Consider the following 16,415-nt stretch of genomic DNA (forward strand, 5'->3'; position numbering starts at 1 on the left):
CCGACCCCAGCAAAGCGGTGCAGGAATCCATGTCTCCTTTCTGCTTCTGGAATCTTCGGCCAGAACTCCGGCAGCAGTGCCGCCTCCTAATCCAGGAGTCTCCAGGACTCTTTCCCAATCCCCCGCTTCTTTTCCTTTCCAGAAAATGCAGGTGGACATTGGTCGAGGAAATGGGATAAAAAGCAGAACTTCCTGCCAACCTAGAAAGTCCCTCCGCAGAAGGAGAAAAGGAAAAAAATTTAAATGATGGTAGTGAAATTAATGAGCTTTAAAGTTTTGCAAAGAAACCAAGGCCACCCAGGGCCGGGGGTGCGGCTCAGCGGCAGAGCAACTGCCCGGCTTGGCCAGGTGGCCGGCTGCGGATGGAACCCAGGGGGCTTGACCACTGGGCCACACCCCCAGCCCCTTCTATTTATTTATTTTTTATTTAGAGACAGGGTCTGGATGAGTTGCTCTGGGCTTTGCTAAGTTGCTGAGGCTGGCCTCCAAGTTGCAGTCCTCCTGCCTCGGCCTCCGAGGAGGCGGGATTACCGTTGTGCAGCACCGGAGTCTCCAGGGCAGAGGCCGAGGACTCCAGCAGAACTCAAGGGCGGTGGGACGGCCCGAGGAGGAGCGCGGGGCTGGCGTGGCCAACACGGGGTCCTGGGTGCGGCTCCTGCACCTGCCTGGCCTTGCCTTCCAGGTGACCGCAGGCCCCGCCTACAGGTGCGCCTTCCCCAACGCGCGGCTGCGCAGAGGGGCCACGCTGACCGTGCGCGGCTCCTCCCAGGGCCATGGGTTCGCCGAGGTCCTGACCTTCCGGAACGCAGGTGAGTCCGGGCAGCGGGACCGCACCTGCCCCCGCTGTGGGGGGGGGGGGGCGCAGCCCGCTGGACGCCCAGGCGAGGGTCTCGGGTGGACCTTCCAGGCAAGGACGGCTCTGGAGCGGTGGGCTTCGCCTGCGTCCTCTACGACCTCCGCTTCATGAACTGCAGCTGGGCACCCGGCCCCGCCGCCCCCGCCGACGTCCAGTACCACCTCTACCTCTGGATGTCCAGGTGCGGCGGGTGGGGCGGGAAAACCAGAGCGGCTGAGAGCTAGACTCCAGAGGCACGGAGTCGCCTCCGCGAGAGGGCGCAGGACATTAAAAGCACAGCTTCCCGGCCATCCAGCCAGCCCGGGACGGGGCGTTAGTGGGAAAGGGAAAGGAAGGGCGTTGAAGAAACACCTGGCGGCATGATTCCTAATGGCCGAGAAAAGGAATCCACCCCAGGGCGCGTCAAAGGATGCGCGGTGCAGCTGTGTGGGGGAATACTACTCAGCCTTCAAAAAGGAAAGGGGTCCGGCCATCTGCGGCCACCGTGGATGGATCTGGAGGTCACTAAGCTAAGTGAAATTCGGCCGGGAGAGAGGCGGATCCCACGCGCTGTCAGGCACAGCTGGAATCTAAAAAATAAAACGTTAGTTTCTTCCGAGTCGAAGGAGAAACCTTGGTTTCGTCCAAGTCGGAGGCCGACGGGGAGGCTCCGGCAGTTCCAGCTCAGCAGGAAGCTCGGGGAACTTGGAGACCTTGCCTCCAAATAAAAAATAAAAAAGGCAGGGGTGGGGTGTGGCCCAGTGGTTAAGCGCCCCTGGCTGACTTGCCAGGGCCTCCACCCGCCATCCTCTGGCCTCAGCCTCCCCAGCGGCAGGGATGACCCATGTGGACCACAGTGGCCCGGCCATTATTGTGATAATTCCTCTCCCGCCGTCCCGGTCCATTTGCATCTTGTAGGGACGCAGACGAGACAGAATGTGCCCAGTACGTCCTGGATCCTGCTGGGCTGCGGGTGGGCTGCCACTTCACGGAACTGGGCCAACCCAAGCGCACGGACAACTACTTTTTCCTGCTGAACGGGACCAGCAGCGAGGCGCCCGTCCAGTTCACAGACTTTGCTCCGCTGGTGGCCTTTAGGATCGGTAAGATCGCGTCCCCAGGTGATGTCCCCTGGTGACCCTGGCCACCTTCCCAAGGCAGGATCAGCTCATGAGTGCAGAGATTTTTCTCCCAAAGGCGCATCTGAGCCTTCTTGGGTGCAGCCTGCAGGGGAGCAGAAAAATCAAAAAAAAATTTAAAAACACTTTTCTTCTAGTCTGTTAAGTTCTGTACCAGGGGCCTGCAGATTAAAATGGCAAAAGGACGGATTCGCAGAGAAAAGCAGACCCGTTGGATTTTTATTTCCAATTTTTTTTTTCATAATCCCCTGTGTGTGTATGTTGGGGGGCTTCAGAGAAAAGAAACGAAAACTCCCCAAAGAAGCAGTTAGATTTAGGGGTTCGTGCCATGTCCCTTGTGGAGAGGGGAGGAGACCGAGGAAGGGGAGTTGGTAAAAAGAAGAGAAAAAAGAAAAGAAAAGAAAAGAAAATGTGAAACTTGCCCAGAAGGGATTCAGGTGTGGCTTGCACAAGCCGCCAGCCGAGCGCCCCTCCGGGTGAGCGTCTTTCATAAAATAAGATAGAATAAATGAAAAGTAAGATGAAATCAATAAGATAAAATAAACATTGAGTCAAATTAAAATGAAACGTAAAACCTGCGCAGAGGGGACTCGTGGTCGGACCCTCTGGGCATCTCTGGGCTGCGTTAGGTAAGAGACGGTTCAAGGAGGCTTCCCTCCTGCTGGTTCTCATTCTCTTGCCTCAGCTCCAAACCACCCGCGGGCCAGGGGTGTCCTGTTCTGACCGCGTCAGGGACGCGCACGTCAGGCAGCTCGCGGTGACGGACGTGCGCGTCCCTCGGTCACCCCCTCCCCCAGGTCTGGCGGTTTGCAAACCCGGACCCGGGAGTCGCCATGATTGACAGCGCACTCTGGCCAGCCGGGCTGCGCCGTCCCAGGAGGCCTGCGTCCAGCGGCTCCTGGTGCCCGGGTGGCTCTGTGGTGACCTGCCCTGCAGGGCACGTGACATCGGGTGGCTCCGTCTGCGATTCGATTTCAGAAAAGTACAACCCGCCAGCCAACGTCACCGTGGGCTACGACAGATCCAGCCGCAGCCACGTCGTCCGCTGGGACAATCCCCGGAGGAGGTTCGACCTGGCCAGCAGCACCTTCCAGTACGAGCTGGACGTCCAGAGGACGGTACTGGCCCGGCCGCCGGCTCTCCCGGGAAGTTCCTCCCGGGTCTTCCCTCCGTCTCTCCTCAGTCAGGGTCGTCTGTCCGTCTGTTACTCACGCTCTGGGCTCCGACCCCGACCCCAGCCCGCGGGCTGCCCTGCGCCTCCCTGGGCTCCAGGACAGGTGTGACCGCACACAGGTGACCAAGGTGGCCACACAGCTGACCACACAGCTGACCACACGCAGCTGACCACACACGGCTGACCACACGCGGCTGAGCACACGCGGCTGAGCACACGCGGCTGAGCACACGCGACTGACCACGCAGCTGACCACACGCGGCTGACCACACATGGCTGACCACACGCGGCTGACCACACGCGGCTGACCACACACGGCTGACCACACGCAGCTGACCACACACGGCTGACCACACGCGACTGACCACGCAGCTGACCACACACGGCTGACCACACGCAGCTGACCATGCAGCTGACCACACACGGCTGACCACATGCAGCTGACCATGCAGCTGACCACATGCAGCTGACCATGCAGCTGACCACACACGGCTGACCACACACAGGTGACCACGCAGCTGACCACGCAGCTGACCACACAGGCGATCTTAGGTGACCACACGCAGCTGACCACACAGGCGACCTTAGGTGACCACACGCAGCTGACCACACAGGCGACTACACACAGCTGCCTCCACACAGGCGACCATAGGCGACCCCACTCAGGTGACCCCACACAGGTGACCCCACTCAGGTGACCCCACTCAGGTGACCCCACTCAGGTGACCCCACTCAGGTGACTATGCAGAGCTGGTAACTGTTCTCAGGTGATTCCCACAGGTGACCTCAGGCAGGTAAGTCCATACGGGTGACTCAGGTGACATTAGACAGGTGACTGTACACAGGTGACCTCAGAGAGGTAAAGCCATACAGGTGACCTTCACAGGTCAGAGCAGACAGGTGAAAACACACAGGTGGCCTCAGGCAGGTACGTGCACACAGGTGACATCAGATCAGTAACTACACACGAGTGGCCGCAGATAACCACACACAGGTGACTCCCAGGGCCCAGGGGTGACCCGCATGTCCACCCCTTGCCAGGCCTGGGAGAGTCCGCCCTCTTCTCCTTCATGACCGCAGAGAACCCTGGCCAGCCAGGTCAGCCCAGGAGAAGGGACGTGTGTGTCAGTGAGGGACACATTTATGTGCCCTTCTGGGGGATGCGAATTAACCGCACAGGGCGCAGCTTCTCAGGGGAAACGCTCACGGCGCTTACCGACCCTCAGACGGGAGCTCGGAAAATAAGCAGCCGCGAACTCGAACCCCGCAGGGGAGGGAGCGGCTCGCATGGGACGCGGCGGTTTTCTCAGGAAACACGGGCGTGGTGCTCGGAGGACGAGCGCGAGATGAGCAAGTCGCCGCAGTGTCCGCTGAGGCGGTGCCCGTGGCCTCGGCCGGCTGCTTCCTGGCCCTAAGCCGCGCTGCGGTGGGTCTCGCGCACGTCCGTTTCATCCGCTTTCCTGGAAGGGAGTCGTTCCGGCCGGGGGTTCGGGGCGGGCGGCAGGCCCTGCTCTGGTGGCAGCTCACGGCCTCGGAGTCCAGAGCCTGGTGCCACCTGTCCCGCTGGCCGCGGAGCAGAAAGCCCGTCTCTGACCCGCTGTCCCCGTGTCTGTCTTTGCAGAGCGGCTTCCCCAGGCGGGACCCCGTAAGTACCTCCTCCCTCCCGGCGGCCGAGCCCTCGCCACGCAGAACCGCCCAGCCCGCGTCCCACGGCCCGAAGACCCGGCTCACCTGACCTGCTGCCCCCGGTCCACGCAGCACACGGAGCAGCCTCTGCTCCCAAACCTGCCCCTTGCGGGTGTCAGCTCGGAGGTGACGGGGACGGGACAGGGCGCCCCAGACTCAGTTCCACCTGGAGCTGCAGACGGGACCTCGGGCAGGTAGTGCAGGACCCTGAGAGGAGCTCCTCCTGGTCAGGTGGCCCTGAGGCCATGGCCGTGTCCTCACAAGAGACAGAAGAGGAGACACAGACACAGAGGAGGAGCCACGTGGAGACGGAGGCAGAGGCTGGAGGGCTGGGGCCACCAGCCCAGGGCCGCCTGGAGCCCAGGAGCTGGAGAGGCAGGAAGGAGCCTCCTGGAGCCTGTGGAGAGGCTCAGCCTCTAGCCCCAGCCTCCGCCCTCCAGGCTGGGCAGCTGGCTTCCTGGGGTTAAATACCCCGTTAGCGACACGTGCCAAGCACACAGGTGAAGCGGAAGGAGGGTCAGGGTCCCCCTGCGGGCAGCGTGGGAAGTGCCCGTCCTCCGTGAGCCTCAGCTGGACTCCCGGGGTGCCTGAGAGGAGGCCCAGGATCCTCCCCTGCTTCTGTCCAGCCGAGAAAGCTCCCCCGTGGACCAAGGGAACGTGGTCTTTGGTGTTCTGACCACCAGGCCGCCCGGTCCCATCCTCTGAGCCTCTGCAGAGTGGACACCCACCCAGGGGTGGTCAGGGCACTGTCCAGGAGGGCACCTGTGGCCTGTGCATGGCCTGGGGCAGGGACAGCGGAAGATGCCCATCCCGTCCGGCCCCGGGGTCAGGCCACCAGGACCCTCAGGGACAGCCGCCCTCCCTCCCTCCCTGCCTGTCCCTGGTGCCACCTGGGTCCCCAGCGCGGTCCCTGCTCCTGCCCAAGGTCCTCCTCCGGGGTCAACCCGAGAACGTCTACCTGCTGCCCGGTTCCGACTCAAGCGCCGAGAACACCCTGCGCCTGAGGGTCAAGCACCTGCGTGGCGAGATCTGGAGCGAGTGGAGCCGGACGCTGCGTTTCGGTAGGCGCCGGCCTCCAGGCAGCTCCGGGTGACGTGGACGTTGAGCTGGCCGCGGTGGGGGGAGGACCCTCTCGCTCCGTCCGGCCACCCGACCCCGGCGTTGCCGGGAGACGCGGCCGAGGGTCGACCCCGGGCTGCGTGAGGCTGGGGTCTCGCGCTCCTGGATTCCCCGGGCCCTCGGGGTCCTGGAGACGAGATGGCCAAATCCAACCGCGTGACACCTGTCAGTCAGGGTGTGGGTGGACCCCACGGGGACTCTGGAGAATGGTTCTGCCTGGTCCCCACGCTGGGCACGCTGGTCTGTCCCCGCTCGGTGGCCATGTTCCAGCCCACGTTAGAGCCTGCTGTCAGAAGGGACCACAAGCCAGGGGACCTAAAGCTGTGGAAATCCATGTTCCGCGGGGTGTCTGGAGCCGCCGGGCTGATCCAGTCACCGGGGAGGAGCGGGGGCCGCCTTCCCGTGGACGTCGTCCACCTGGGACCTTCCACTGTTGCCTATTCATTCCTTTGGCTGTGGGAGGAGTGGATGATGGCGTCCGTTTCTGTGGGCGTAAGTGTGGTGCGTCACGCAGGTGATACTGGACGGGGCCCATGCTGGGCTCGTGCCCTGGGTGTCCAAAAGGGGCCCGGGACGTGGAGCAGCCAGGGACACAGACGGGGCAGGCGGAGGCGGCAGAGAGCAGGCGGGGGCAGATTCTCAGTGACCTGCAGCACTGCTGTTCCAACCCCACGTCCCTGTGCCAGGAGAGCCTCACCTGAACCCTCTGCCCCACCTGAAATCAGGAAGGGCCTGTGCGCAGAAGCCGCCTGCTGGTCCCTCTTGACCTTCTGCTCTTCTTCCCCACCAGGCAACCCAGCAGAGGGACATGGCAGCGTCCCCATGACCCTGGTTGTGCCGCTGGTGGGGGCAGCTACCCTGTCCGCTGTGGTCCTGATGTTCCTGTGCAAAAGGTGACTTTGGGTGACCTTGAAACTATCACGCTTAGCAAAGTAAGCCAGACACCCAAGACGGGGGACCGTGTGACTGTGTAGACCAGACGTGCAGAGCAGGTCAACCCGCAGAGACCAGCAAGGAGGGTTGCCCAGGGTGGACGGGGAGGGCGTGGGAGGGACTGCTCACCCGTGTAGGGTCTCCTTTGCGGTGAACTGGAATGTTCTGGAACTGGACAGAGCCCATGGTGCGTCAGGGGCTCATTATAAGAGGGCTGGGCGAGTCGCTTCGCAGCCGGGTGGTTGATGTCCATCAGCAAGGGCGCGGGCTGCATCCCCAGCATTGCAACAAAAGAAGGGGCTGTAATGTGACTTTGGCAACTTTCTCCATTTCTCGAATTTGCAAAGGCAACTACGCCTGCTCCCGCCCCCTGCAATTCCTCCCACGACCCATAGGGGCGCTGCGGAGCTGCACCGCACACCTGCCCCAGGTGGCGTTAATCCCCGGATGGGACCCTGCAATTCCTCCATTCTCCTCTGGGGGCGCTACACAGCCTCACTGCTCACTTGCCTCAGACAGCATTAATGCCCGATGGGACCCTGCAATTCCTCGGACAGCCCATGGGGGCGCTACAGAGGTGCAGAGTACATCTGCCCCAGACAGCGTTAATCCCTGGATAGGACCCTGCAATTCCTCAATTCTCCTCTGGGGGCGCTACAGAGCCTCATTGCTCACTTGCCTCAGGCAGCATTAATCCCCGGATGAGACCCTGCAATTCTTCCGTTCTCTTCTGGGGGCGCTGCAGAGCCACACTGCTCACCTGCCCCAGGCAGCGTTAATCCCCAGATGGACCCTGCAATTCCTCGGACAACCCATGGGGGCGGTGCAGAGGTGCAGTGTACCCCTGCCCCAGGCAGCGTTAATCCCCGGATGGACCCTGCAATTCTTCCGTTCTCTTCTGAGGGCGCTGCAGAGCACTGAGCATCTGCCCCAGGCAGCGTTAATCCCCGGATGGGACCCTGCAATTCCTTGGACGACCCGTGGGGGCGGTGCAGAGGTGCAGAGTACATCTGCCCCAGGCAGCGTTAATCCCCGGATGGGACCCTGCAATTCCTTGGACGGCTCGTGGGGGCGCTGCAGAGGTGCAGAGTACATCTGCCCCAGGCAGCGTTATTCCCTGAAGGGGACCCTGCAATTCCTTGGACGACCCGTGGGGGCGCTGCAGAGGTGCAGTGTACCCCTGCCCCAGGCAGCGTTAATCCCCGGATGGACTCTGCAATTCTTCCGTTCTCTTCTGAGGGCGCTGCAGAGCACTGAGCATCTGCCCCAGGCAGCGTTAATCCCCGGATGGGACCCTGCAATTCCTTGGATGGCCCGTGGGGGCGCTACAGAGGTGCAGAGTACATCTGCCCCAGGCAGCGTTGATCCCTGAAGGGGACCCTGCAATTCCCAGGTCCCACCGTGGGGGCGCTGCAGAGCCGCACTGCTCCTCCACCCCCGGGTGGGACCCAGGTGCAAATCTTGCCCTGCGCCTTACTTACCGAAAGGTCCGCGGGGTGCGCACGGTCACTTGCGTCTGGAGAACAACTGCCCTTTCATGAGGGACTCGGACTCCACGGGGCCCCGGATGCCCGCGCACTCCCTGGGCAAGAGCTGTCCACGTTCACAGGCAGGGAGGGCATCCCTTCGGCCAGGGCTTCTCCTCCCAAAGGACTTCAGGCAAACGGGGCCCAGGACGGTCCTGAGGTGATGGTCAGTCTTGGGGGCTGGACGTCTCGTCCCTCAGTGCTGAGCTGATGGTCAGTCTTGGGGGCTGGACACCTGGTCCCTCAGTGCTGAGCTGATGGTCAGTCTTGGGGGCTGGACACCTGGTCCCTTAGTCCTGAGGAGCATGGTCAGTCTTGGGGGCTGGACACCTGGTCCCTTAGTCCAAAGAGCATGGTCAGTCTTGGGGGCTGGACACCTGGTCCCTCAGTGCTGAGGAGCATGGTCAGTCTTGGGGGCTGGACACCTGGTCCCTCAGTGCTGAGCTGATGGTCAGTCTTGGGGGCTGGACACCTGGTCCCTCAGTCCTGAGTGATGGTCAGTCTTGGGGGCTGGACGCCTGGTCCCTCAGTCCTGAGTGATGGTCAGTCTGAGAGATTCCCCAGCCAGGTGGAGGCCAGCAGCTCTTCACCTTCCCCGGGGGTGACTGACCCCCAGGTCCATCATCTGCCCCCTCCTGCCTGTTCCTCTGCAGAGCGTCCACCCAGACGTGGGGTCAGGTGCCCCCAGGTAGGAGACGCCCTGGGCACCAGCTCTTGCTGCGCGTCCTGGACGCAGGCGTGGCGGCCCCGGGCTGATCCCGGCTTCCTGTGGTGCTGGGTCGAGGCCCCGTCCACTGGGCAGCCCGGGGACCTGCCCTCACGTCCATCCTCCCCTCAGGTCCTCGCTGTGGCGGAGGCTGTTCCCTCCCATCCCCCAGGTGAAAGGGGAGGTGACCGGCGTCTTCCTGTCAAGCCAGGTGAGTGGACGCCCGCTTCACGGGGTCCCTGAGCTGAGCAGAGGGGACCCGAGGACAGCCTTCCGCCTGACCCGAGGCGGCCCTGGGGCCCCTGCCTGGGCGCCCCCCATGGAGACCCCGTGTGCAGCAGAAGGTCGTGGGCAGGGTCAGAGGAAGCGAGTGCCGAGTGCCCTGGGCAGGCCCCTGGCTGGACTCGGGTGGCCGCACTCTGACCCTGGGCTGGTGGCCCCAGCCCTCCAGCCTCTGCCTCCGTCTCCATGTGGCTCCTCCTCTGTGTCTGTGTCTCCTCTTTGGTCTTCACGTTCCCAGCAAGTGTCAGAGATCCGTTCCTTTTCATGGCTGTGTAATACTCCACTGTCTGTCTGGACACGGCTCTAGATCTCTTGGACCACCGACGCACACTTGGGTGGTCTCCCCCTTCTGGGGGCTGTGGACAGTACTGGTCTCCTAGATGACTTTTTGGTGGGACAACCAGAGGGGTCACTTGTGGACCATCCCCCACCCCCGGGTGATTTCTTCTCCCTCTCAGGTCACCTGGGTAGAGTCCCGTCCTCCACCAGACTCCCAGGAACCCGAGGAAGTCCTGGTTGTGGAGGAATCACCATAATCCGCCTGTGGACGTGCAGAGAGTTCCATTTCAACACCACCATCCTCTTCCGAAGCTGCCCTTCCCCAGGGACTTCACGGGCTTATGAGCATCTCCTGCCTTGATCTCCACCACCTCCAGCCAAGCCTGCCAGCGAAGCTTGTTGGCCAGTGATGCCCAGAATGCTGGCTCCGTCACCAGGGAAAAGATCAACCACGAAGAGGGGCACGTGGTGCCCACCGTGATCCCGGCAGCTCTGGAGGCTGAGGCAGGAGGACGGCAAGTTGGAGGCCAGCCTCAGCCACTTAGCGAGGCCCTGTCTCAAAATAAAATATTGAAGGGTCTGGGGAGGTGAAGCACTCCTGAGTCCATCCCTGGTACCAAACAAATACAATACAACGGTCCGTCCCTGTGTCTCTTCATAAGCAAACGCGTCCCCTGAGTGTTCCTCCTAAAGTGCCAGCGGTGGCCGCTCAGCGTCCCTGTGGGGACCTCGCGGGGCGGCGGCAGGCGTGTGGGAACTTCCAAAAAATCTTCTGGGATTTTTTTTTTTTCTCTGTCCTCTGACTCAAACACCCCTCTCCGTTTTCCCAGGAAAAAATAAACTGTTTCATTTGGGGGGAAAAAAAAGAAAGAAAACAGAGAGAAGCCATTTCTGACGCAGGGACAGGTCGGCCGCGTATCTCGGTCACTGCGCGCTTCACGGGCTTTCCTGGGTTTCCAGACGCGCCTGGTGAACGGCCCGCCTCGCGCCCGCGGTTAATCGCATCCTAACCCTGTTGCCGTGAGACGCGTCTTAGGAACCCGGAGTCTTTCTCCGCGAAAGGCCTTTGCACCGACCGCCAGGTGTCCCTGCAGACGCAGGTCAGGGGAAATCGCGGGGGAAGGAACAGGGAGGGCGAAATTCTCCAACTTCATGCACAGAAGAAAAGCAGAAGGTGGTGAGAGGGCGGTTCTCCCAGGAACACCGACTGGCTCCTGCAGGAAGGAAGCGCGTCCCCCACACCCCTGGGGGCACGGATGGGAGGCCCAGTGGCCAAGATGTGGAAGCCACTGGGGGCCCATCGCCGACAGCATGCATCAAGGGACCGTGCTGCCAATTACCTGGTGGAATACTACTCAGCCATGAAAAAGGACATGCCGACCCAGGCAGCCAGAGGAGTGGAACTGGAGGGCGTCACGGTCTGTGAACTAAGCCAGGTGTGGAAAGAGAAGAAAGGCAGGTTCTCTGTTATGAATAGAAATGTTTAAAAAGTTAAAAAAAAAAAAAAAACAATGTCAACCTGAATATAGGATAAAATGATCACCGAGTTTGGGGAATGGTGTGTGAGGCTGGTGGACAGGAAAAAAAATGAAGGTCCTGCCCCAGCACGCCACAGGCACGTCTGGATAGTTCACGCGGGACCCCAGGGGCGGGTGCGCTTCACAGTGATCGTCCAAACCCGAATCGAGAAGTGACCAGTGGCTCTGGAGGCTGAGGCCGGAGGATCACAAGTTGGAGGCCAGCCTCAGCAACTTAGGGAGGCCCTAAGCCATTTATATTTTTTATAAAAATAAAATAAAATAAAAAGGGCTGGGGGTGGTTAAGCACGCCGGGTTGCGTCCAGTGGTGGCCGATGAGAAAAGATTTTAATTGCAAAACGTGCCGGGTTCTGCTCAGGACAGGGACCAGATAAGCAGCCGCCAACAGCCGGCATCTTCCTTAGTGTGAAGAAATCAAAAGCGGCCATGTCGCCCCCTCAGGGATCCCCTGCCTATCTCCCCGGCCAGCTGGACCCCGGAGATCGAGGGCCACCCTGTCGCAACCCCCAGGACCACGGGCTCGAGGTGTCGCTGCCGATAAGGGTCGGGGCGGACGCGGCGCTGAGATTACGGGACAAGGTTGTGCAACCGCCGAGCTCGGAGATAAGGGCGTCCGGGAAATGCAACCCAGGTCCAGGGAGGACCAGCGTCCCCTGTCCTGCAGGAAAGGCGGGTGGACATGGGGGAGCCCAGCCCGAGCGGCCGGCGCCAGGAGGGCAGGGAGAGGAGGCGCGGGTGCAGGGGGAGGGGACAGGACTACACCTGGGAGCGAGCCAGGGACTCAGGGCCGCCTCCCGGGTCAGAGGCCAGGCCCACAGCCAGAGCCGGGCAGAGGAGGGACAGGTCCACCACGGGCGGAAACCAGGGCTACAAAATGGAAGGCCACCAAGAGGCGGTGCAAGACCAGAGGCCAGAGCCCAGCCTGGAGGGCGGAGGCTGGGACCAGAGGCTGAGCCCCTCCACAGGCTCCAGGAGGCTCCTTCCTGCCTCTCCAGCTCCTGGGCTCCAGGTGGCCCTGGGCTGGTGGCCCCAGCCCTCCAACCTCTGCCTCCGTCTCCACGTGGCTCCTCCTCTGTGTCTGTGTCTCCTCTTCTGTCTCTTGTGAGGACACGGCCATGGCCTCAGGGCCACCCTGACCAGGAGGAGCTCCTCTCAGGGTCCTGCACTCGCTGCCTCTGGAAAGATGCTATCTCTCAATTGGGTCCCGTTCCCACGTCCTGGAGTGGACGTCCATCTGGAGGACAGACACTTCGACTGGGGACAGATGGACAGGAATTTCAGGGTGACACTGTTCTCCCAGTACAGCTCTGGAAACTCTCCATTTTCCTTGGGTTTGGAAGAATCACAGGAAGGTTCATGCGTGTCCACCCAGGATTCTCCCGAGGACACAATGGATTGTGAGTTACCCTTGCTCCCTGGCCGCTGGCCCCGTTGGAGAGGCTCCGGGACAATGGCTAGGACCCCCTCGGTGCTGGCAAACACCTCGGAAAGGCAGATGCACGTGCACTGCCCATCGGCACTGTGCAGATCGCACCGAGGTCCTGGGACGTCCATGGGAGGTTCCAGCGTCCATGGCCACAGGGACATGGGGAGATCACATGTCCCCCCAGATCGTGAGGGTGAGTCATGCTGCAAAGCCTGTGGCCAGATGTGCTCTCACTGGGAACGTTCACTAGGGAAGCCCCTCACCCTGGGGAATCCCGCAGGCAGCTCTGGGGTCACAGAGGCCAGGTCTGCCTAAGCCAGAGGGTAAGGACGGCCTCCAGCGCAGGATCCTGGGATCCTCCTGGGTCAGGGTGGCCCTGAGGCCATGGCCATGTCCTCACAAGAGACAGAAGAGGAGATACAGACACAGAGGAGGAGCCACGTGGAATCCTTTTATTTACTACCCCTCAGCCCCTTCACTGCAAAGTGACAGGGCTCCAATTTGGAAGTTCTGGCTCCTTCTCTTATTTTCTACCAAACTCCGCTCTCCTTGTGTAAAAAGCTATTCCAGATGCCAACCTACCCGCAAGCAGAGACGGTGGGACACCCCCGGACATGGCCCTGGGACTTCAAGCAGTCGTGGCTGGGGCTGAGCAGAAGCTGGAAAGGACTGCGCTGCTCCTCGACCCCTGCGTGCTGGGCGCGCAGCCCCCGTGCATGCCTGTGGTCTCGGGGCGGACGGGCAAAGCGTCGCCTCTGTCAGCAGGGGACCCGGGCTCAGAGGGCTCCATCCTCTTCCCTGGGTGCGCCAGGCAGCCCTTCTTCACTGTGACAAGACCCCTGAGGAAAACGACTTCGAGGAGGAGAAGGGGAGGTTTTGCTCAGAGTTGCAGAGGATTCAGCCCATGGCGGGCCGACTCCCTTCTCTGGGCCTGAGATGAAGCAGCGCATCCTGGCAGACGGGCGGGTGTGGGGCAGGAACGCTGCTCAGCTCACGCGGAGAGAGACGGAGCCAGGCAGGAGCCAGGGACACGATATAGTCTCCGAATCAGCCCCGGAGCCTGCTGCTCCCACCAGGCCCCGCCCCCGAGAAGCCCCGCCTCCTGGAGGCCCCGCCCCCGAGAAGCCCCGCCTCCGGGAGGCCCCGCCCCCGAGAGGCCCCGCCTCCGGGAGGCCCCGCCCCCGAGAGGCCCCGCCTCCGGGAGGCCCCGCCCCCGAGAGGCCCCGCCTCCGGGAGGCCCCGCCCCTGAGAGGCCCCGCCTCCGGGAGGCCCCGCCCCGATAGTCCACCCGTGGCTTCAACTCTGGACTCTGCTGCTCTGGGGACCACGCCGTCCACGCAGGAGCCCAAGGGGGCCACTGCAGATCCACAGAGATCTGGCTGAGCTGGCCGCGGGCCGAGTCGTGGGTGGGAACGTGCATCCCTCCCTCTGTCCCTCCCTCTGTCTCTCGTCTCCTCCAGGGTTGCCCGTCACAGCTGGACCGTCCAGATCTGGCCCTTCACATTCCGACAGGGACGTTCAGAGGACCTCGCAGCAACCATCGCTCCGCAAACGCAGCAGAAAACGTAGACGCGCCACCTCGGACCCTCCACCTAAAATCGGCAGCGGGTCATTTCGATCCCACGTCCAGGGCTGACCACGGGAGAGCCCTTCCCCCGCACGGGGGGCGAGTCCCCGGGTGCCACCCCCGACCCTCCCCATCACAAAACCCGGGGACTGGCGACAGTGTGTCACCGGGAGCTGAGATGGCAGGTCGAGGGTGCTGAGGCCCCGGTGCTCCCCCGCCCGGGTGCTCCCCGGCGTGTGCTGGGTGCGCCACACGAGCTCGTGCAAAACGCACGTCGTAGAATGTGTCACTCTCGGTGCGGGGCAGGCAAGCCACGTGGAGTCGCATCCACAGAATATGAAAAGGTACCGATGTCGATTCACACCGTGTCTCTAAACATAAAAAATATTTTAATAAAAAAATTAAGTAAAAAAGTAAAATAGGAAAAAAAAATGTAAAAGGTGGGACCTTAAACCTTCTCTCCTGAATTCCCACAGAGCCCTGTGGAGTCTCCTGAAGACTCGCATTAAGGAGCTCACTGTAAATATCCGCGGTCATCCTTAAAACGAGCCCAAATACTAACATACCGGGTTAACGATAGGCAGAAAACAGCTTCGAGTAATAACATCTCACTTGAGATAATCATAATAATGTGATTTATGAGCTGTCCCCTCACACAGTCTCCCCGAGGCAAGAGAGAGCCACCTGAGGTCGTCGCTGGGGCTCAGGGACAGAGCCCTTGCTGGCCCGTGGGAGGCCCTGGGTCCTCAACACCGCGTGTAAATGACCGCAATGAAACAAAAGATCCACTGACCTCCAAAATAATTATATCTAAAACCAATTTTTAAAGAAAGACTCATAATAGCTCATTGCATATAAATAGACGTGATTATACGTAAAAGAGTATAGATGATACACCAAATATAAAAATGCATATAATGAGGAGACTCATTAAACATATATAGATGAATGTATGATTTATTTCTATTTATATTTATTAAATATCTATAAATGTATAATTCATTTATATTTTTTATAAATATGATTTATAAAATATAATTTATAATTTCCTATTTATAATTTTTTATAAATACATGATCATAATTTTTTATAATTTATTCACATATATTTGTATTTATTAAATATATAAATATATAATTCATTTATGGTTTTTTATAAATATAATTATAAAATATGATTCATAATTTCCTATTTATAATTTTTTATAAATATATAATTATTTATAATTTTGTAATGATTTACTTACATATATTTATAGTGATTAAATGCATACATATATAATTCACTGATGGTTTTTATAAATATGATTCATAAAATATGATTTATAATTTCCTAATTATAATTTTTTATAATTATTTAGTATCTTTTATTGATTTATTTACATATATTCATATTGATTAAATACATACATATATAATTCACTGATGATTTTTATAAATATGATTTATAAAATATGATTCATAATTTCCTATTTATAATTTTTTATAAATATATAATTATTTATAATTTTGTAATGATTTATTTACATATGCTTATAGTGATTAAATACATACATATATAATTCACTGATGATTTTTATAAATATGATTTATAAAATATGATTTATAATTTCCTAATTATAATTTTTTATAATTATTTAGATTCTTTTATTGACTTATTTACATATATTCATATTGATTAAATATATAAATATATGATTCACTTATGATTTTTTATATATATAATTTATAAAATATGATCTATAATTTCCTATTTATAATTTTTTCTAACTATATAATCATTTTAATTTTTTATGATTTATTTATATATATTTTTAAATATACATAAATAAATATACAATGAAGTGATTTATTGAACGTCCCCTTAGGGCCACAGAGTCCCTAACCGGCAACAGAGCGCTGCATATAAATTTACGGATTACTCCTAAAGCAGCGTCCACGTCCTAGGCCAGGTTCACGATCCGTGGCACTGGGGGGCACAGAGGCACGCCTGCCTGTCACCCCGGCGACTTGGGGAGGCTGGGGCAGGAGGACTGGCAAGTTGGAGGCCAGACTCGGCAACCCGTCTGTGGGTAATAAGCACAAAGGGTCGGGGTGCGGCTCGGGGTGCAGACCTTTGCAGGGATGATAGACGGAAGCCCCGGGGTCACCTCTCCAGGCCCCTCTGGCCTGGGTCCCCCTGCAGAGGTGACCCGCCCCTGACGCC

The 16,415-nt window shown here is 58.6% G+C and overlaps 2 protein-coding genes across 2 annotated transcripts in view; both read left to right on the plus strand.

Annotated features, from left to right (window-relative positions):
* Window positions 1-1,172, plus strand: part of LOC124972045 (interleukin-3 receptor subunit alpha-like) — a 9,486-nt gene extending 8,314 nt beyond the window's left edge. The window contains exons 4-5 of the mRNA XM_047536158.1: window positions 683-809; window positions 908-1,172. Of these exons, the coding sequence (XP_047392114.1) occupies window positions 683-809; window positions 908-1,080 (300 nt within the window). The 3' untranslated portion in view covers window positions 1,081-1,172. The remainder of the gene's footprint in view (window positions 1-682; window positions 810-907) is intronic.
* Window positions 1,173-1,215: 43 nt separating this feature from the next.
* Window positions 1,216-10,317, plus strand: LOC124972225 (granulocyte-macrophage colony-stimulating factor receptor subunit alpha-like). Its single transcript, XM_047536489.1, has 8 exons — window positions 1,216-1,280; window positions 1,754-1,938; window positions 2,953-3,092; window positions 4,770-4,793; window positions 5,760-5,895; window positions 6,744-6,846; window positions 9,251-9,329; window positions 9,859-10,317. Exons 1-8 carry the CDS (start codon window positions 1,216-1,218, stop codon window positions 9,934-9,936), a joined length of 810 nt encoding a protein of 269 aa, XP_047392445.1. The 3' UTR covers window positions 9,937-10,317.
* The last annotated feature ends 6,098 nt before the right edge of the window (window positions 10,318-16,415 follow it).

This window comes from Sciurus carolinensis, chromosome X, assembly GCF_902686445.1.
Source record: "Sciurus carolinensis chromosome X, mSciCar1.2, whole genome shotgun sequence".
NCBI lineage: Eukaryota > Metazoa > Chordata > Mammalia > Rodentia > Sciuridae > Sciurus > Sciurus carolinensis.

What these genes read in the sequence shown, in the direction of transcription:
- LOC124972225 (XM_047536489.1), top strand. Translation starts at nt 1,216, where the DNA reads ATGATTCCTAATGGCCGAGAAAAGGAATCCACCCCAGGGCGCGTCAAA. An exon ending in AAAGGATGCGCGGTGCAGCT is followed by an intron (nt 1,281 to 1,753) that starts GTGTGGGGGAAT and finishes TGCATCTTGTAG; the next exon opens with GGACGCAGACGAGACAGAAT. An exon ending in GCTGGTGGCCTTTAGGATCG is followed by an intron (nt 1,939 to 2,952) that starts GTAAGATCGCGT and finishes ATTCGATTTCAG; the next exon opens with AAAAGTACAACCCGCCAGCC.